We start from the raw sequence: 22,688 nt of genomic DNA on the forward strand, positions 1-22,688 counted from the left end.
AGAGGGAGACACAGAATCTGCAACAGGCTCCAGGCTCTGAGCTGTCAGCACAGAGCCCGACGTGGGGCTCGAACTCACGGACCGTGAGATCATGACCTGAGCCGAAGTCTGACGGTGAGCCGACCGAGCCACCCAGGCGCCCCCCCCCCCCTTTTTTTTTTTAAGAAGAGATGGGTAAGATATCTGGAAACCTGATCCAGGAAAGTCTGGAAGATAATAGAGTTCAGATTACATGCAATTTTGTGAAGTCTGGATAATAACCAAAGAACCTTCTTTTGCCTACTTATTCTTAGGGAAACAACAATAGAGATGTAAATTGAATTGGCAGGCATCTCACCCCAAGAGAATGTAAGAGCCAGAAAAACTACAAGAGAAGATCAGTTACCTTACGTCTAGAGATTAACACATTCACTTGATCAGCAGATACTTATTGAGCACCTACTATGCCCAGGCAACTGTGGAAGGTTCAAAGGATGCAAGGCCCCTCCTCGATACTTGCACAGCCACAGTGTGAGGTGGACTTAGACGCCGCCTACCTCCGCAGAGCAGCCCTTTGTGTCTCACGCAGGAGAAGTCATCACACTGGCAGTGGGGCCCATAAATGTTTCCGTAGGGAGACAAGTGGCAGATGCACTGCCCACAGTAGCAGTCGCCTCTTCCACTGCAGGAGGGGTGATCTGGAGCCTCCTTGCAGGAGTCTGTGCTCAGCGTGTCCTCCCCGCACTCACAGCGAGGACCCATGTGGCCAGGGTTGCAGGCACACACCCCACACTGGAAGGACCCGTTCCCGTTGTGGCATTTGGAGCTGTTCACTTCCACTTCTTTCTGACAATTGCAGTTGCATTCCGGACTGACAAGTATTTCTAGGGTGTCCCCCAGCCCCACGGGCTTTACGATAATGTGCCTGTTTCTTCTCTCGCAGTTTGGTATACTCACGGTCACGTTGAATGAAGCCTGGAAAAGAAAACTCTAATTATCTTCTTGTAGCCTCCCAAAATGCATGGGAGGAAACAGAGCTGCATGGGGATTGGCTCTTCCAAAAGCATTTCTTACGAAATTTTTGAAAATTCCTTTTGAAAGTCTTGAAAGGAAAAAAATTCAGCTTCGGTGCAATAAGGTAACTTCTGACTTGCCTGAATGTTTTTTTCGGACAACCTATTGACCCTCTACTTACTGTGTCTCCCACCTTCATGTGAGAGCATTTCTTTTGGTGTGCGAAGAGGGCACCGTTGTTACAGATCGCTGTGAAAGACAGGTTGAGTCCCTCCGTGTCTCCTAACACTTCCAGTTCCACCTCAGACCGGAGTTCCTTTGGTGAGGACGCAAAGAGTTAAAGTCACAACCACAAAATACAACCAGAAGAATCCATGAATCATGTTCATTAAGCTCCAATGAATAAAATTAAATTGAGTCTAGAAGAAATTCACCATACCATCAATCAAACAACAAAGCCAGCAAGATACACATGCACACACGCACACACGCACACACACACACAGGCACGCACACACGCACACACACAAATACGTGTCATATTTTATTGAATCTAAGATGGCATCGATTATAAAACACACCATTATTTTATGACAATGACATTATGACAAAATATCTCAAGATCGCTCTGTGCAACATCTAAATCAATCGTATCAGTCTATCATTTCTTTGAAAATTATTGTACACATTCCAAAGGATTTGGCAAATTCTCCAGCCCTCAGTTGCACTGCCTGGCATATAAAAGCCTTTTTTATTTTTTTGCTTGCATCTCAGTAACAAAATATAGCAGCTTCCTTTACTTGTAAGTATCATCATTTCTTAGGTCACAGAAAGCAGCTGGTTGTTGCTTTGCACAGAATACAGAATTATAGTCATTCCTTCAACAATGAATGTTTGCTTCACTGATATCAAATTGATACCCTGCTGCTCTGTTTTGGTACATTTCTGCATACACAATGACTTTTCATTTCAGTATCAAATCATAGTGCAAACTTTTTGAAGGTATTTTAAAATGGAAATTACATTCAACACCTGTACTACCTACCAATGGTGAACTTAATGAATTCAGGTGACAACTACATGTACAGTTACAGCCGATTTCATACATTTGCAGTTGACAGCATTTGTAAGACACCATTAATCGTAAAACACATCCCAATTTTAGAGATGTTAAAATGTGGGAGAAACTGTTCCTTAAAATCAATATTGGAATTTATCAAGTACCTATTGTACATTATCAGTGTGGAGTCAGGTCTGGGGGATGAGTGTAAAATGGGATTTGTGCCCTCAAGATGATTACCATTTTGCTGAAAAAAACCAGATGGAACAAGTAAAGCAGTTAATGTCCAAGTCAACTGATGTATCACTAAGTTAAAAAAAATTGCATAACACAGATGTGGGTTTGGGACATTTCAGAAAAGAGAGTGGTCACTGAAGGCTGAAAGTATAGAAGTCCTTAATGGCTATGTTGAATGTAGATGTGTGGAGAGGATGACAGTGGTATTTCAGGTGAGGGGACCAGAAAAGAGAAAGTTCAGGGCCAAGAGTGGTGTGGAATGCAGACAAGTGGGGCTCAGATGAAGCCCCAACTCCTACTGTCCTCGGAGACACCAGACAACAAATAGCCTTGAGGTTTGGAGAGATGAGTTAAGACCCATGGGAAACATTCCCTATAGCTTTGAAGCAGGGACCCGTTCTACTGAAAATACAGCTGCAGGGAAGTTCTCTGGAAGGTGTGTGCAGGACAGACTCATGGTCTATCAGACTTACAGGCTTACAGACGTGGTAGGAAGACAAGAGTCAAGAAAGCTGGGACGTTGCTGCATTCACCCCGGCCTGAGGCATGAGGATCAGGAACCGGGAGTGGTTGGTATATATGATGACGTAGATGGAAGAAAGAAAGACTAGATAGGAAGCATATGGGTTATGGCAGAAGGGAGATAAAGGCAAGGTTTTACAGGAGGAAGAATGTCAGGGAAGGAGAAAAAAGAGCTATTTGTTATGAGGAAAGCTAGTGTTATTATGTAGACTTTATTCTTTCTTTTGCAAAATAAAAAGTCTCTAGAGAACAAAACAGAACTTTTAAAAATTAAAAAAAAAAGTTGTAAAACATTATGAATTAAGTAATACTTCAGTTCATCCAAGAAGACTTGAGTCCCTATACTCCTGGAATTTTAAAAGCATATTCAGCCTCAAATTTTCCTTAAGTATAATTTTGCCAACTGCATAGTAATATGACCCGCCTTCCTCCAAATTCTAAGTCACTGACTATAAATTCTCAGTCATTCTTCTTCTTCTTCCCTTTTTTTATATTTGCCCCATACCAACACACCTTCAGTAGATGGACATAAGGCTGACTTTTCAGAATATGGTCTCCATCAGAGATTGAAGTGTCATTTCTCAGTCTTAAAGATTATGTCTTTTCTTTTTTTTAAAAGTTTTTTAAAATGTTTATTTATTTTTGAGAGAGGAAGAGAGACACAGAGCATGAGTGGGGGAGGGGCAGAGAGAGAGGGAGACACAGAATCCGAAGCAGGCTCCAGGCTCTGAGCTGTCAGCACACAGCCTGATGAGGGGCTTGAACTCACAGACCGTGAGATCATGATCTGAGTCAAAGTCGGATGCTCAACTGACTGAGCCACCCAGGCACCCCTTAAAGATTATTTCTATCATGTCTTAAGATTTCAAATTCTGCCAATTTAGCATAAAAATGTACTCTTTTCATCTGTTTCATTTCAAATAGTTATATTATAACTTTATTCACACAGAAAATATTTATTGAGTGTCCAATATGTGCTAGATACTGTTCTAAGTGCTTGGGAGGCAAAAACCACTAAAATAGCTGACGTTTTGTGGTTTACATTCAGAAAGGAAACAGCATAATACATAAAACTATGCAGCATGCTAGAAGGTGATAAATGCTATGAAAAAAAGTTAGGGTGGGATAATGAAGATTAAGAGAGTGTCTGCAATTCTTTAAAAAAGTAGTTACAGTAGGAAGTAAGGTGACATTTCAAGGAAGTGCAGAGTTAAATAGCATGCAGGCATATGTCAAAAGAGTGTTCCAGGAACAGGGTACGGTCGGTGCAAAGGCCCTGAGCAGGAGCATGTCCTAGGACTTGCTTGCTCTGGAAATAGAACAGCAAGGAGGCCAGAGTTGCTATACTGGAGCAGAGACAGTTGGTGTAATAGGAGGTGAAGTCACAGAGGTAAAGGAGTGGAGGAGAACAGATCTGGGAGGGTCCTAGGAGGCAGTTTTAAAGAATTTGGCATTTACTCTATGTAAAATGAGAACATAATTAGGGTTATCTATAGAAGAGTGATATGACCCGACTTAATATTTTTAAAGGAAAATTCAGGTTGTGTTTTGTTTTGTTTTGTTTTGTTTTGTTGAAAACAGAATGTAGGAAACCAAAGGTAGAAATGAGAAATAGCATTTAGGAGGCTTTTGCAGTCATTCATGTGAGTGAAGATGGTTGGTCCGACAAGGATGAGGGCAGTGAAGGTAGTGTCTGGATCAAATTCTAAATAATTTTGAAGATAGAGCCAGCAAGGTTTTCTGATGGATTAAAAGTGCAGGGTAAGAGAAAGAGGGGAGTCAAGGATCATTTCAAGCTTTTTAGCCCTCACAACATGAAGGATGGAATTACCATCAATTGAGAAGGAGAAAACTGTTGGTGAAGTAGGTTTAGGAGAGTCCAGGTTACCCTCCTGAATTGCCAACTAATGTATCAGCTGACTCGTGGACGTCTCCACTTGGATGTCTCCTAAAGAAGTACAGCGTGGTTGCTGGGTGGCATTGAGGAACCACTGCAAGTACATGATCATGAATTTAAAGTGAGACCAGTTAGCATGATTGTATGTTTTTCCCTTTCCTGTTCAGTTGTGCAGGGTGAATGGACAGTTGGGTTTAACCAGGACCATGATTGGCTAAGTGACCTCAGTGGAGCCGTAAAGGGTAGGGGAGCTGAGGGTATGTCTACAGAGTGATCGTGATGGTGGAATTTAAGCTTGGGGCCCAGGCAAAAGAGGACATCAAGGAGATGAGGAACTACAAAGAGAGGGTAGAGTCACTTGAAGTAAAGAGAGAGAGAGAGAGAGAGAGAGAGAGAGAGAGAAGGTAAGGTTAATTAGTTGGAGATCCTGATGGGTTGGAAGAAATACAAAGGGAACTCGCAGGGGTGAGCTGAAAAGGTTGGAAGTGGTGAGCAGGGAATGGGTTACATGAAGCTGAGATTATAGAGAGTCTATTGTCAATGACAAGCTTTAAGGTATGACAAGAGAGGGGGACTAGATCATTTTAGAAGCAGAGTTCAAGAAACAGAGGGCAGGGTACGGGAAGGAATATATATATACTTAGACTGAAATCTCAAGAGTTAAGGCAAGAGTAATGTTAGAGACAGGGGCACAGTGAGTCAGGAGCAAAAGAGGTGAGGGATATGACCTGCAAGTCTGTTCTGTAGATTTGAAATTAAGAGCAGTGGGTGACATGATCTGACCAAAATAAACGAGATCTTAGCATTGATATAATTGGAATATCACATTGCAGAATTCACCAGGAATATTTTAATGTGAATTTCCCAAAGAAAGGATATAAATATTTATTTGTATATTTTCATCCTATCATTCATTTACTGAGCATCTATTATGAACCAGGCAAAACAAACCAAACCAAGTCATTTTCCTTCTGGAGCCTAAATGCTAGGGGTGCCTGGGTGGCTCAGTCGGTTGAGCATCCAACTTCTGCTCAGGTCATGATCTCACAGCTCATGAGTTCGAGTCCCATGTCGGGCTGTGTGCTGACAGCTCAGAGCCTGGAGCCTGCTTTGGATTCTGTGTCTCCTTCTCTCTCTGCCCCTCCCCCATTTACACACACACTCTCTCTCTCTCTCTCTCTCTCTCTCTCAAAAATAAATAGACATTAAAAAAAATTAAATGCTAGTAGAAGAACTTACCCTTGGGAGCACTGATATTTCAGTAACTTCTATTAAGTGATTAAAGAAGGCAGAAAATTAGTGAATGATGGTCAGATGAATACACATCTGGTGTTTAAGGGTTTTCATGTCAATATGGCACTGTAAAATACTGAGCTGCAGTTTGTAGTCACTAGTTATAAACACAAATTGTATAGCTCTACCCCACTGGAAGTTAGTCAGAAGTGCTTTATCTTTTCTCTCAATCTATTCTCTTTCCTTTCTTTTTATAGACTAGAAAGAAATCCAGTCAATGGATTCTCATATTTTAATGTCTTTGTCGAATACATTTTAAAATAACAGAATAGAAAAATAATTTGAACTAGTGCCAAAATCTATTACATACTTGATTCAGTGAATCATGAAGTTACAGTAACAACTCTGGAGCAAGATTATATAGTGTAAGAATTATAAACACTTGTTTATATTTTTGAAACAGTAAAATGAGATTCACTTCAAATGTTTGATGCCTTGATTCAACTACCCTGTAAGTTATGTGAGCAATTTGGGACCACAAAGTGAGACAGAACCCCTGGCAGCACGGAAGGGGCTGGTCAAACAAGAGGGAGAAATGTTTTTGACGTTTATAATTTTCTCATTTGCGTAATTCCTTTGAAGATGTTAGTGGCCAACACTTTTGAGAAAATGGAGTGTGTTCTAATGCATGGAGGAGTGCTATGTGATTTTATCAGATTCTACACATTAAAACTTTAATTACTGCATAAGAGAGAGGAAGGTTTTCATAGTATTTTGTTGACAAGCTTTCCTATCTGGAAGAATTTCAAGCCTGAGCTAATGTGGTAGTTAAATTTTGATGTGAGCCAAGAAAACTGAAGTTTCTAAGGATATAAGTTAAAAAAGCAAAAAACAAAAACTACCTCATCCTGTAATTTTGATGGACACATCTGTTGAGCTGACAAAGGGTTCAATCCCATGACCCTGGGATCATGACCTGAGCCAAAATCAAGAGTCAGATGCTCAACTGATTGAGCCACCCAGGTGCCCCATCATTTCTGTCCTAATTAAATCTTCATTTCCATCTGTGTGTGTGTGTGTGTGTGTGTGTGTGCGCGCGCGCACGTGTGTATGTATGTTTTTTCTATGTAAGTGGAGGCAAAAAAGGGGAATGATACTTAGGAACCAAAATAAAAAAGAGTTGGTAACTGGCCATCTACCAATGATTAATTGAATTATGAAATGGGGACAAAGCAAGAGAACATAGAAACTCCATAGCTATGTATTTTATTTTAAGGGAGGAATGCTTACCTGATGTACTATTTTCCAAAGTCCAGGCAAAAAAAAAAAATGTATATTTTTGTATATATGCATACATATGTGTACATATGTGTACATATATACATATATATATGTAGAGAGAGAGAGATCTGTCTATATCTTTCTATATATATATCCATAAAAATGAAAAATTCCTTGGTTCTCAAAAGTAGAGAATCCACAAAGTCGTGTTCCTGATACGCTTTTGTCTTTTTTTCTTTTCCTTGAGTAATGAGGTGGTCTCATTAAGCCTGTGGAGTTAGTTCTTCACATAGTTCAGTTACTCATTTTAAACTAATTTTTTTTTTCCAGGTAGAGAAAGGGGAGCTTAATTATAGGACTTGTGGAGTCTTTTCAATAGAATTAAAGTTTTGCAAGTGACAGTGCTGCTATTGGTTATTATTATAAAAATAACCTTAACTTTATGATCAGCTTATGATTTCTCTACCTTCTGCCTCACTTTTCAGGAAGGATATCTGCAAATAATGTGAACAAAATTTATATTTTGGCTGCACGTTAAGGCAGAGAGATTTTCTTTGGATAAGTACTCTTTCTACTAACAAATCAGAATGCACTTAACTGCCTAAAACACATCTGAGTTTTTGAATACCAAAACTGAATGAAAAAAATTTTAAAAAAAGGAAAGTAAAAAGAGCCAACTGTAAAATATCATACTTCGTAAGCTGAGATGATCAGCTGGAGAATGTTTCCAGAGTCCTTCTGAAGTAGCCCTACTGTAGCTCCAGGAATGAGTTTTGCATAATTCTGTAAACAAAAAAGAATAAGTCAATCTGTTCACTGTGATCAAGAAACACTACCTGTGGGTTTCAACCTGCTGGTTGAGATCACTTCTATTTAACTGGCCAGGGGAAACAGGATCCTGGTGATAAATGAGTGTTTCTCCTGAAACTGTAGTCCTGCCTGATGCTGCTTCCTGCATGCAAGTGGGAACTAGACTGCCATTGGGGATATCAAGTGTCTGTGGTTGCCTTCGTCTAGAGCTGTGATTTATGTCACAACTGGAGTCAAGTCTCAAATAATAATAGCACTTATATACCATCTTCCATTTGCGGAACATCCTTTGTCCAAAATATTACGAGCATACTACCAGGAGTTTTCTTCTCTTTTTGTAATGTTATGGAAACTTTCTCTGCCATCAGGTGCTCTCCAAGTCATTCAGCCCAAGGGTCTTAATTGTCCATTGTTTGGTGGAGAAAAGGAGTGTCCATTGTTATGTGGATGCTTGCAGTTAACCCCCTTTCCTAGCAGTAACGAGCACTCTTTTAGGGATGTCACCACGGTGCTGGGGTTGACTGGAACTGAGTCCCCACTCATCATGACTGACTCAGTCAGCACCTATCTCTAAACCATCTGCATTCTGCACTTACATCCTTTTCTGAGATGTCATTCCTACCTGAGGAGAACTCACAACATTAGTTTATTCACACTCTAGATATCAATCATGACCAGGGAAATGAGGCATTGCAAGGAAGGGAATTTTCCAGACTGCTGAAAATTACCCCTCCCTTAAGTTTTATGTTTTAATACTTATTTTCAAATGAAAAGTTTCCTGAAGTGTATGGTGCACATATCTGTCTTCCTAAGAAAGATTCCCAAGCACACCTGGACTTTTTTCTTGAAGAAACAGCCTTACTTATCAATATGAGTTATAGGTCTATAATCAAAGACTTCTAAAATCCACGGATAGATCACACTCATACCAAGTGGACCCCAGCTGCGATGCTTTTTGCTTCTTTTATTTGTTTTTAAATAGTTTCTATCTTCTCCTTGTTAAGCTGTAAGGTATCACTCACCTACCAATTTTCTCATTTATTCATTTACTGTTGCATTCAACAATGTCTATTAAGCAGGCTTAATATGCTGTGCTACGTCAGGAAGAGACAATCACTCTTTTTGTCAGCTGTGGTCTTCTGAGTTGCTGTGTGTTGTGAAATCAGATGACTGAATTTATTAAAAGTGTATGTAGAAATAGAAAGTAAGTTTTGACTGAAGGATTTAGGGCACCTCCTCTTCGTTCAAACATAATGCTATTCTGTCTTATTCCAAAGAAGATTTAAGTAGCTTAAAACATGTACAAAAATAAGTGAAAATTAGTAATAATTATTGATTATAATCGTGATGCTATATCAATGGATCAGATCGAGGCGAGCCAAGGGGAGGAACAAATGAAGCGGGGTGACTTTAGAACACCAACATGTTCTAGGAGGTACTTGCTAGAGGTGGGTACCTGGGTTAAGTTCAGGTTTTCTACACCTCCAGGATGGCAAAACGGATGCTGCTTTTAATTGGTGGGTTCTGTAATATTCCACTTCTTTCCATGCTCCTGATTGTGTTTAAGTTTGAAGTTGATGGAAATCTGAATTCTTAAAAGTGGCAGTTGTGATTCTGCCTTGACCCTGAGTTTTATTATCGAAGGGGTCATGGATAGTAAACCAGGGAGGAACATTACTCCTATTACCCAGTGCCCCACATCACTGCCTATTGAAGGTGGGCCCCACTCTGTTTCCCTGAGTCAGGTAGAACTTGTCAAATATGAGAAAGGCACCGGTTCATTGACTTACCTTTTCAAATAAACACATGTCAAAAGGGCTGTGAAGCATGAGACCTGTGGTTAACAGCGAATACCTAAATAGGAACTTGAATTTCACTCAAGTGGAGCTGGAATGTGTGTAAATTTGACTGGTCCCAAAAGAGAAGGCAAAGGAAAACTTTAAAGCTTGACAAAGAAAGGTTTAGATCTTTTCAAAAAAGAATTTCAAGGCTCTTAGCTTTGCATACAACTGCTAGCCTTGAAAAATGTCCTGGTTTCTCCAAGGCCAAGGTATAAAGGGTACTGTCCACAAGCACTAGTTCAAGTGGCCTCTAGATTTTGGGTTAATTCTTGGTTAACACAGCCAAATCCATCTACTTCCCAAAGCATAATTATGATCCTGCATGTGGTATGACGTTTGGCGTTTGGCTATTAGGACAAGTGGTTTAACATTAATTGCATTTGCTGATTGCTACCAGAGCGAGGGTATAAAGGAGTTGGCAGCTAGAGGCAGCACCCTGTGATAACACTGACAATTGTGTAGAGGAAAACTAGTAATTAATTTCTGGATGCTGATTCCTCCCAAAAGCATTGCAAATAATTAACTAAAAACATGGACAATTTGGCTTCCTGATCTAACACTGTAAAAAATTATACTTTAAATCTTGTAGTATTATGATTACTGTAAATATCATGTGTCAAACGTCTTTCTTTCATTAAAGCCCTAAAGTGCTATTATAAATTGTTCTTATTAAACATGTTTAATGTTAGAAAAAGGATGATTTTGCATGCCTGGATGTGATAAATTATAGCGCTGTGATTGTAAAGGATAACTCTTGGATATAAGAAATGGTGAACTCTAAAAACACGATGTTTCATGAGCTAATTAGAAATGCCAGCTTCTTGGGCTTGAATTTCTTGGGCTTCAATTCCCTGTTATCTGCCCATGGGTTATCCTAATTATGGACTTTCTCCCTCTCCCACCACCATGCCACCCAGGAGTTCCTGAGGTTGCTTTTCTCATTCATGTTTGCAAAGTTGGCTTTTCCTGATTGCCTTAGTTTTCTTAACTTCCTTCATCAAACCCTATTTATTTGCTCACTGTGCCCCCACAGTGATTTCTTATTTGTCCCACAGTCTGTTTTTGCTCCTTAGAAATCTCCACCTTGTCAAGGATGGAGGCTAAGAAGTGGACAGGGGGTGATTTAGTGGGCAGGCAACGAAAGATACGGAGGAAAATTCTTAAATTCACACATGTGCACCTGGGCTCCTCTCGGGGAGTGTCTCCAAGGTCAGTGCTTCTCGGTGTCTGGCTGCTAGAACCAGCTGTCACATGCATACCCCTACACACCTGCCACCCCAGCTATCCATGGTCAGACTACTGGTTGGCTCTTTCTTCAAAGACACTCAGACTAAGGACCTTGGCAGATACTTGGCTGCCTTTGGTGCTAGAAGGGGCATTACTGATGTGATCTTCATTCTTGCGTTGACTGAACTTCCTGCTGGGTTCACTCATCTCCAGGTTTAGGTTCTGGGACATGGTTTAGTATTAACTGTATCCTAGCTGGACATCTTGATTGGGTTTCTGCCTTGGATGATTACTCTCCTGGACCCTTCTGTCCTACTACTGTGACATTCCTGCTGTGGTCTCAAAGATTCTTCACCACCTGAGACTCATAAGCCACCATTTTATACAGACCACACTACTCATGCCCCTCATCAGAGGTGGGAAGCTAGACTTGCCATATATCTGCTAGCAGCATTTTAATAAAAAATCTGTAAGACCAAATTCTTCTCTCTTTAGGCTCTATGCTTGCTTAACTCTTTCTGTGAAGCCTCACTGATATGGAGGGACTTTATACTCAGCACTGATCGTTTTCAATATTATATTATTAATCAACATCAGTATTTATGGCCTTAAATGATACTTACTGAATGTTTTTTGTTTGCTAAAATACATTTAGTAAAAGTTTGGCTTATATAGATTGAGAACCTATGATGTTATAGAATGTGTCCACAAATATTTTCTCTAATATCTCACTGTATATACATAGTCATTACCTAGTATATCTTCAATTAGTAGCTTCTATTCATCCATTTTCTCTCTCAGAAAATTTAACGGCAGTATAACACACATGCACAGCATACGAGTAATAAGTATACAATTCAATGGGTATTTTAAATGTAAACAAGCAGGTGTAACCACCCCAAGATCAAGAGGTAGAGAGTAATCAGCCCCCTGAATCCTCCCTTGCACTGCTTCTCAGTCATTCCCCTCCCTTAGAAGCCTAACTACTATTCTGACTTTTATTACTATAGAAGTCAGGAGAGATATCTTCATTGCCTTAAGGGTAACAAAAATGTCTAAGTAGGACACAAAAGCACTATCTATAAAAAGGAAAAGATTGATAAATAGGACTTAAACTTAGGAATTTCCACTGTGAAAGGATGCCTTTACGAGAGTAAAAGGGAGTCACTGAGTGGGAGAAAATACATGTAATACATGCATCTGATCTGGCACCAGAATATCCAAACAACTCCTACACATCCACAAGGAAAAGACGTTTGGAAAAAAAAATGGACATGCAAGTGGCCGAAGAGTACGGCAAATTGTTCACCATCATTAATCATTAGAGAAACAGAAATTGAAACCAAAAAGAGATGCCAGCGTGCGTCTACTAGGAGGGCTACAATTTAAAAAACTGATGATGCTCTCAACTACTTGCCGGGGGAGTCTACACTGGTACAACTACTTGACAGAACTGGCAGTAGCTGCTAATGCTGAACATGAGCTCATCCAGTGACCCAGCCATTCCACTCCTGGGTGTAACCCCTAACAGAGATGAACCCGCAACGTATGACTGCTCTGAGACAAACAAATGCACAGAGAGGCATTCATTCTTACTGCCAAGAGGGTGCTTCTGGTCATCAAGATGTCACTTAAATTGGAGACAAGTACAGATAATTCTTGAAGGGTCTCAGATCATTCAGGGATTTGGCCACAAGGGGGAATCAGTTCTTACCCAGATTCTTTCGACCTGGGGACGGACCCAGGGGAGGTGTAGACTGGCAAACTCCCCAGTACTCACACCATGGTCTGTCTCTTCTGAATCTCCCTCCATCCCCAGGCACTGGTCTCAGGACCAGGTCTTCATGAGCCGCATTCACCAATTCTGGGAGCCACACAATGGGATGGAGAGGTCCTCACATGCCCCCGACTTCCCCGTGCACCTCCTGCCTTTTGACACCTCCACCCTCAGAAACCCAAGGCTCCTAGAACATCTGCTGTGGGGACTCTGGGACAGCCTTGGGAGAGTGACAGGAATGGATGAGGAAGGGACCACCTTGCTCTCTAGCGGAAGCAAAAAGAAATGAAGAAAAAGTTGTGGTTGTAATCACTTTCAAATGGAAAGGCTACATCTTGAAAAAATGTAGCAAGTAGCAAAAGCATAGAAGCAAAAAAAAAAAATTTTTTTTGTTCTGGGGGACTGTATTGTGCTGTTTATCTGGTCAAAAGAAAACAGCTCTTTGCTGATGATGCCTTGCTTTTGTTGAGCACTGTGCTTCTTCCAAGTTGGGGGGAGTGGGGGCCGGTAAGGGTTTGCTGAAATAAGTCCTTCTTCTGAAGGCAATCAGAAGGCTTTCTTCCCGTGAGGTCTTTCATTCTTGTGGGGTTTTATACTGCTGGTTCTCATGTTCATTATCGGTAAATGCAGGGCTCCCAGTATTATGCAAAAGTTTACCCCCAGGCTTGACTGTGTTACTAGGACACCCAAGATTCCAAAAAGAATATGTAATTGTTTCTGGCACAAGGTAGCCTGAATGTCTGTCTCTGGGTTGCATGATATCTGCTTTGCCTTCAGGCTTTCAATTGTCAGCATTCCACAGGCAGGCAGGCAGCAAAGGGAGTGTGCTAATTAGATCAGGTGCTTGATCTTGAAGTCTGCACCAGCAATGACTAGGTAGTCGCTTCGGAACTTTTGAGCACTACCTGTCTTTCTTCCAGTCTGCCCTGGAATGTAATTATCTTGTCAGCCAAGAAGCAGCAGCACACAGCTGAACGAGTGCTCGGCAGCAGTGACAGAGTGATAAGGGAAGACGAATGGACCCACCGTGCATGACTGTTCTGAGACAAACAAATGCACAGAGAGGCATTGGAGAATGGAGACTTCGAGAACAAAGAGGCTACACCGAGTATTTGTTGCTGAGGATACTTCACATGGTCCCTTAATAAGATTACCCTGCATTTTGAGAGGGATTATAGACCTTTGTTGGCAAATGCAAGTCCCAAAGCTTTAGAAAGCTCTTTTAAAATGGGCAGCTGTGTTGGCTTCAGTAGCAGCTTATGTGCTTTGCAGACCAACCGGCAGGTAATAAAACATTGAAAGATGACTAGTAGGAACACGAGGAAGGGGACCAAAAAATAGAAAGCAGGTGTAGATACAAGGGCTGCTAAAGAGGTATCAGCAGCCCTTGCTGCTAGAAGGGTGTTGGGTGGACCAGTAGCAGCAGCAGCATCTGGAAGCATCTGGAGAAATGCAAAATCTCACTTTAATTTTTTGAGGACCCTCCATTTGGTTTTCCATAGTGGCTGAAGCAATTTATGCTTCCACCAACAGTGCAGGAGGATTCTCTTTGCTCCACATCCTTGCCAACACTTGTCCGTTCTTATCTGTTTGATGATAGCCATTCTGAAAGGTGTGAGGTGATATCTCATTGTGGTTTTGATTTGCATTTTTCTGATGATTAGTGGTGTTGTGTATCCTTTCCTGTGCCTATTGGTCATCTGCCTATCTTCTCTGGAAAAATGTCTATTCAAGTCCTCTGCCCATTTTTGAAAAAGTGTTTATGTTTATTTTTTGTTTGTTTTGCTATTAAATTCTTTACATATTGTATACTCTTGTATGAATTCTTCATATATTTTGGATATTAACTATTGGATATATCTATTGGATATATCTATTACATATATCCAATGTAACTATTGGATATTAATTATTTGGATGTATCACCTCACACTTTGTAGAATGGCTATCATCAAAAAGACAAGAACTAACAAGTGTTGGTGAGGATATATATATATATATATATATATATATATATATATGATGGAATATTACTTGGCCATAAAAAAGGAATCTTGCCATTTGTAGCAATATGGATGGACCTTCAGAGCATTATGCTAAATGAAATAAGTTAAGCAAAGAAAGACAAATACCATATGATTTAATCAAATCAAAATAAAACAAAGCAAACAAAAATGCCAAGCTCATAGATTCAGAGAACACATTGGTAGTTGCAAGAGAAGAGAAAGGATGGTGGGGGAATGAAATGGGTAAGGGGAGTCAAAAAGTACAAACTTCCAGTTATAAAATAAATATTTCATGGGGAAGTAATGCACAGCATGACAACTATGGTTAATAATACTATATTGCATATTTTGGAAGCTGCTAACACAGTAAATCTTGAAAGTTCTCATCACAAGAAAAAAATTTTGAAATTATGTATGGTGATGGATGTTAACTAAATTTATCTTAGTGATCATTTTGCAATGTATACAAATATTGAAATATACAACTGAAACTAATGTAATGTTCTACATCAATTATATCTCAATTAAAAAAAATTTTTTTTAGGTTTTTATTTATTTTTGAGACAGAGAGAGACAGACCATGAGCAGGTGAGGGGCAGAGAGAGAGGGAGACACAGAATCCGAGGCAGACTCCAGGCTCTGAGCTGTCAGCACAGAGCCAGATGCGAGGCTTGAACTCAGGGACTGTGAGATCATGACCTGAGCCGAAGTCAGATGCTCAACCAACTGAGCCACCCAGGCACCCCAATTATATCTCAAATTTTTTTTAAAAAAGAAGAAATGCAAAACCTCAGACCCCATCCTAGACCTGAATCAGAGTTGGTATTTGTTTGTTTGTTTGTTCTTTGAGACAGAGAGAGAGAGAGAGAAAGAGAACATGCATGCAGGGGAGGGGCAGAGAGACAGGGAGAGTAAGAATCCCAAGCAGGCTCCATGCTGTCAGCGTGGAGCCTGATGTAGGGCTAGACCTCAAGAACTGTGAGATCATGTCCTGAGCCGAAACCAAGAAATTGGATGCTTAACCAACTGAGCCACCCAGGCGCCCCAGAGTTGGTGTTTTAATAAGCTCCCTGAGTGATTGGAGACACCAGAGGAACTTAAAAACAAAACAAAACACTGATGCCTGGGCCTCAGCCTTAGAGATACTGAATTAATCAGATCAGGGTGTGGCCTGGGTACTGGGTTTTTTAGAAAGCTCCCTGTGCGATTTTAATGAACATCAATGTTTAAGAATGGCAGATATAGAATAGTCTGTCTATACCATTCCTGTTGTCAAGCAGATGCTTCCAGGAAGGGCTATGGTAATTTGGAAAATAAAGTTTTTATTTATTTATTTAGTTAGTTAGTTAGTTAGTTGGTTAGTTGTTATGTTTTTAAACCTGTACACCCATAATTTGTAAGGGATCCTCAGTTGGTCATACACCTGTGACATCCATTCTCTACTCAAGAACAAAAGTGGTGTTTTTGAATGCCTGATGCCCATGGAATAATAACATGCTTACTTCCCTAGGCCTTCAAGACTGAAGTATCTAGTGTTAGCCTATGTTATCTACTCCATCCTCTTCTATCCTAGCTCATATCAGTCTGACTAGCCTTTCTTCCGTTTCTTGAACAAATTGAGTGCTGGGTCCTTTGCTGCCTCAGGGCCTTTGCACATGCCTTCTCCTCTTGAAAACTCCTCAACCTTTTGGTTGCTGCTTTATAGTCACCTTTTGAAAGGGGTCTTCCCTGAAGATCCTATAGAAGTAAAGTCTCACCTTCTCCTCTTTCATTTTTCTCCATTGCTACACACTACTCTTTTCCATTTTTTAGTAATATTTTCAAAATTTTAGTCCCAAATATTGCACTGGAACATACTAATACTAACAAAATTATATATTACTTATTTGTAATTCAAATTGGATGCCCTGTATTTTTATGTGCTAAATCTGGCAATCTTACAGAAAAAGTATGTGAATTTCTGAATAAATAAATAAAGTGTGCCCAAACTGTTCAGGCTCAATAAAATGTTCTACTTCGAGAATTTTCTGTTTATTTATTGAAGATTCAATACCATAAAGGCAACAAAATATTAAACTATGTTATAATTAATAGTAACCCCTTTGTAGCATGTTTTTGGCTCTTTCAGGTAATTAAGCATAATATTAAAATGCATAACTCTCCCAAACTTCTCTGTGTCCAGGGACTGTCAGTTTAACTTGTCCATTGTGCCTTGATGCCCTATGTAATCTGTAAAAGGCTATGGTGGAGAATGCTTGGTTGTGGCTACACACCTGTGTGGTGATCCGTGTCAAAGGGAGCTTCCTTTAAGCATTGCTAGAATTTGGGCCAGCTGCACAGACATGGACGGAGTGGCCAACTGTAAGCATAGGAAAGGTTTCAGGGGATAAATGTGTAGCTGAGTTTAGTGAGAGTCCCTGAATTCTGTGAGGCTCGAGAAAGCATAGAGTAGAGCAACTGCACAGCTTTAAGCACTTTGTGGTATGGAGAGGCACCTTTGAAGAAACTGAATTTGTTCACAGATATTGGAGTCCTCACCAAAAGGGCACTTTCAAGGGATAAGAAAAGGGATACTGGAAATAATTTTTTGGTCCTTGTTAAGGCCATCACATGAATGCATAAAAAAGTAACTAAGTATCATTTGAATATGTAAACAACGTAACCTTGTAGTTAATGTAAAAATATAGTAATTGTGGATGTTCTGGGGCTGCTGGTGGGAGGGGAGCAGGTTTGTTTTTATTTTAAAGCAGACACCCTCTATGTATGGCAACCACAGATTTGGAATGTTTTAGAAGACCTTGATTTCATCTAATGTGATTCTTGTCAATAAAAGTGATTGTTTGACATATAACCAAAAGCAATTTAATTTTCATGCCTTTATAAGGCTATAAATGTACAAACCCATTCAAAAAATCTGAACCTACTTAATATGTACCGTATGATGCCAATTATGTTAAAATATGTAAAGGAATGCAAAAAAAGAGAAGACTTATTTTAAAATGTCAAGAATGGTTAGCTGTGTCTGAATGGTGAGTTTATGAGTGATCTTTATTTTCTGCTTTGTGCTTTTCTGGATGCACCTCCCCCACCTCTTTGGGGACAAATAACATGTATTAATTTTGTCGTCAGAAAAAGAGTAAAGTACGTGGTGGGTTTTGTTTGGTTGGTTGGTTGGTTGGTTTTGGCCATACTCCCACACTGTTGGTAGGAGAGTAGCTGATACGGCCACTTTGGAAAGCTTGGACACATCTGGGAGAGTTGAAGATGCTATTTCTTGTGACCCCGAGACTTCAATTCTAGACACGCATCCTCCATAGAGAACACATGTACAAGCATGAGCATGGGTGTGACATTTGCCATGCTTTACCAACTGGGCGTGATCCATGCTCCCAGCTACAGAATGAACACACTACAGGTTGTACACTCGATGGATTGTCCATGGCAGTGAAACAGAGTACAGTAGAGTTATATGCATCTCTGCAGACAAGCCTCAAAAACGTAACATTGAGCACCACAGTATGAATGTACTTAATGTCACAGAACTGCGTATTTAAACATGGTTAGAATGGCAAATTTAGCTTAGGTGGGTTTTACCCTCACAACCCATCCCCACACATAACATGGAGTCAAAAAGAAAATTGTCAAAGTAATACGTACAGCAGGAAGTTAAACTTGTAAGCCAAGATTATGTAATTGTTTATGGATCCATATATATTTTAATGGTACAAAAAAATAAACATGAGAATGATAAACACTAAGTTCAGGACATTGGTTACTTCTATGGAGGAAAAGAGGGGAGTGGCATCAGAGTTGCACAGGTATACAGCAGGCAACTGTATCTAGAATGTCTTACGTCTTTAAAAAATCTGAAGCAAATATGGCGGCAAAACGTTAAGATTTGAGAAGGCTGGACAGTAGATGCGTGGGTGTCATTATATGACTCTATTTTTCTGTGTACTTGAAATGTATCATCATAAAAACCTACAGTCTTTGTTAGACCAGGTGTCCCCTTTGTCTCTTAGGCTGGAACTGCAGATGGTGAGTCCCATAGACAGTAGCTGCTGTTTAAAGGATGTGTTGACCAATGGCATGATGCTCCCTGACTGTGTGGCCTGTTTTTACCACTCAGAATCCAACAGTCTCTCTTTTTTTCAAGTCCACCCATTTTTAAATTGCTCTATTTGTCTAAATTAACAGCAACAGTAAAGGGCCCTAGATGAAGTGTGCACTGATTTTAAAGGACTCTGCCATTTTTAAGAATTCCACCTATTCATCTGTTCATCTGTCAGGCGGCTTGGCTCCACCCTTAGGCTCTCTGCTTTTACAGCTCAGTGACTTTCAAAGTTGGTGACTTTGTTTAAAAGGCGGCTTCTTCGGTGGTCTAGTAGTTAGGGACTGGCATGCCCTTTCACTATAGCAGCCCAGGTTACAGTGTTACTTAACTCAGTGATTGAGGCTATAGATTCAAAGTGCCTTGGTTCGAATCCCAGCCTACACAGGCAACTTGCTTTATTTTGAGTTCTTTTATTATTTACTTTAATTTATTGGTCCAATTTTTATTTTTTTATTCTATTTGGGTTTATTTGGGGTCCATAAAATGGAGATTAAATGATAAAATGAGTTAAAATATTTAACCCCAAGCTGCCACCTAATGCACCCTCAGCAAACCTTCCCTATGATTCTCATAGTCATAGTTACAGAACATCTTGGCTCTCAGTTTTCCACCACTATAAAGTGAAGGTCTTAGCTCAACACTATCATACTGTTAGTATCAAAGCTAGTTTTATGATGGCCAATTAGTTTACTGCCCATTCTAACAAAGACGGTGAGTAGAAAAAAGTGAAAACATTGACAGACATGCAAACTCTGACCCCTCATCAAAACTCTGCCTTGGATAGGGGCACTTGTACCCCAATGTTTATAGCAGCACTTTCAACAGTAGCCAAATTGTGGAAAGAGCCTAAATGTCCATCAACTGATGAATGGATAAAGAAATTGTGGTTTATGTACACAATGGAATAGTACGTGGCAATGAGAAAGAATGAAATTTGGCCTTTTGTAGCAACATGGGTGGAGCTGGAGAGTGCTATGCTAAGTGAAATAAGCCATACAGAGAAGGACAGATACCATATGTTTTCATTCTTATGTGGATCCCGAGAAACTTAACAGAAACCCATGGGGGAGGGGAAGGAAAAAAAAAAAGAGGTTAGAGTGGGAGAGAGCCAAAGCATAAGAGACTCTTAAAAACTGAGAACAAACTGAGGGTTGATGCGGGGGTGGGAGGGAGGGGAGGGTGGGTGATGGGTATTGAAGAGGGCATCTTTTGGGATGAGCACTGGGTGTTGTATGGAAACCAATTTGACAATAAATTTCATATATTAAAAAAAAAACAAAAAACAAAAAACCTCTGCCTTGGGGTGCCTTTCCAGAACATAACCTCTAAAATGCCCTCATCCTGTTCTTTAGGCAAATTATTGGTCTACAAGTCTACTAATGCTCTGTGACACTTCTTAAGGTAGGCACTGTGTCTTATCCTTCTCTGTACTCACAAATGAAGGGAGGTTCTAATGAAATGCTTGATGAATGAATGAATGAATGAATGCATGCATGCATTCAATAGCATCTTGGTTCTATTGATATGCTAGATATCCTGGGTGTTGTGTAAATCTTAAAATATTTAGGCCTTGTATTGAAATTCCATTTTGTATTTGTTCATGGGCTGGCCTAATAGAGCATCTCATTAAAACCCTACTTTAAGTGTGAATCTTCTCTTTTTTTTTTTTACCTTTGTGTTTATTTACTGGATTATGAGTCTTTGAGTTCTTTAGAAGAAAAGTACTATGTGTAAACTAAGGGTAACTACTGATGACTTTTCATGGTTATAATTTATTAATTAGTCTGGAAAATGCTTCTAACAACTTTGTGCTGATAATCTGAGGACATGAGTTTTATTTCCAAATCTTCCCTCTCTAAGAGCTATTTTTATTAATGAGGAAAGTATAGGCTGGCTCTCCTCAGTCTTATTCCCAGATATCATCAATTGAAGAGAAATAAAAATCCTTTTCCATTACACTTGAATTAAGAGCAATTTGTTAACTGTATGGGGATTTCTCATAATTCAGAAGTTCTCTTTTTATTCCTAGATGATTTTATATTCACTAAAAGCATAAATTTGGAATTCTTCATTACAAGATGGGGTTGATAGGATAAAGAACAATTTTTTTCATACATGCTTAAAAATTAGCTATATTATGGCTAGCTGAACTTTGTGCATAGATCATTGGAATTCATGGTGATTTCCCTTCTTCAGGTTCAGAGTCATTGACTACTAAGGCTGGAGGTCATCCAGTTCAGTCCTTTTATTTTGTCAAAACTGAGGCCAGAGAAAAAGGGATTTTCATCAGAGCAAAATCGTTTTGATCTTTTCCAATAGTGAACATTATAAAACAAAACAATAATAGAACAGGATATCACAGAGCAAAAGGGCTCAATTTTTGCTTTATCTCCCTCTTTAATTCTCTGCCTCCTTTCAACTCTCTTGCTGCAGTGAAAAGCTCAAAAGATAAGCAAAAAAGGAAAGAAGGGGTGATATAAAAACTGGGTTATTGATCTTAAAAAATTGAAACTTGCATATGATAGGTTATATTCACAAGCTACACAAGCTCTTAGTATGTTGTGGCTATACTTTATGCTGGTTCTTAGATAACAATGACCAGCAAATAGGGGTAACTGCTCAGGGGTTTTCCTTTTGTGGCTTAGTGAGAAGGCTCTTGAACTTATCCAACGGGTTGGTCCCAGGAGTGATGGCAGTGTTCCTTTCCCCTGGTGCCATCTGGGTCCAAGGGCCAGAGATGGGGGAGGGGGCAGCCAGGGCTGCAAATGACTGTAGCTCTGGGTCAGGCACACCCACACCTGCTCTTATACATGGGCTCCCTCAACTTCCACAGGTATTTGCCACACAAAATTCCAAATTACTATTTAGAAACTTTGACCCAAATTGACTAAAGATGAAAATCTATTGTGTATCGAGAAATAGCCTAAACAGAAAGATGAGCAAAACCCACCATTCTCCTCAAAGAGGTGATAATTGAGGGCTTTTCACTTCCAGAGGGAAGGGCCCTTTGGTGGTATTAAAACCTGCATGGGTGGGGCTCCTGGGTGGCTCAGTCCCTTAAGCAGCAGACTTCCACTCAGGTCCTATCTCACAGTTCCTGGGTTCCAGCCCTGTTTCATGCTCTGTGCGAACGGCTCAGAGACTGGAGCCTGCTTCAGATACTTTGTCTCCCTCTCTCTCTTCCTCTCTCCTGCTTGGACTCTGTCTCTCTCAAAAAACAAACAAACAAGCAAACAAACAAAACCCTGCATGGGTGTCCTGTCCCTATACTTTAGATATATCACTCTGTCCTATTACCAATAGGGACATCAATCAGCAGTCATAAATGTTAGCAACTAAACTGGACGTGTCTATTACTAATACGTCTTGTTTGCTTTCTAATGTTTCAACATTTCATTGTAAATACTAGGTTATATATTAATTATCATTATCGACTTAACAAAACTCATCTTTTCCAGCCAGATGTGAACATTTTGAAAGATTAGAATATCTTAAAGTCTTGTAAATAATTCCAGGTGATTAATAACATGATTTGACAATGTAGTTAAGAATGCTAATTTAATTGCTTTTTATATCAATATCTCACTAGGAAGGAGAGACTAGTCAAATTAGACAATTGGGCTTTAGTAGCCTGATACTATCTTAATGTAAATTAAGAGTAAACATTTGAAAACAATAGAGGAGCTAAAA

At 39.9% G+C, this 22,688-nt stretch overlaps 1 protein-coding gene across 8 annotated transcripts in view; it reads right to left on the minus strand.

Moving 5' to 3' along the window:
- The window catches only part of ITGB6 (integrin subunit beta 6), a 132,391-nt gene that overhangs the window by 30,561 nt on the left and 79,142 nt on the right, over positions 1-22,688 (minus strand). For all 8 annotated transcript variants that reach the window (XM_053215148.1, XM_053215149.1, XM_015082903.3 and 5 more), the window contains 3 exons: positions 7,917-8,006; positions 1,175-1,309; positions 537-954 (listed from right to left, as the gene is read on the minus strand). In XM_053215148.1, coding sequence (XP_053071123.1) covers positions 537-954; positions 1,175-1,309; positions 7,917-8,006 — 643 coding nt within the window. The remainder of the gene's footprint in view (positions 1-536; positions 955-1,174; positions 1,310-7,916; positions 8,007-22,688) is intronic.

Source organism: Acinonyx jubatus, chromosome C1, assembly GCF_027475565.1.
Source record: "Acinonyx jubatus isolate Ajub_Pintada_27869175 chromosome C1, VMU_Ajub_asm_v1.0, whole genome shotgun sequence".
Taxonomy (NCBI): domain Eukaryota; kingdom Metazoa; phylum Chordata; class Mammalia; order Carnivora; family Felidae; genus Acinonyx; species Acinonyx jubatus.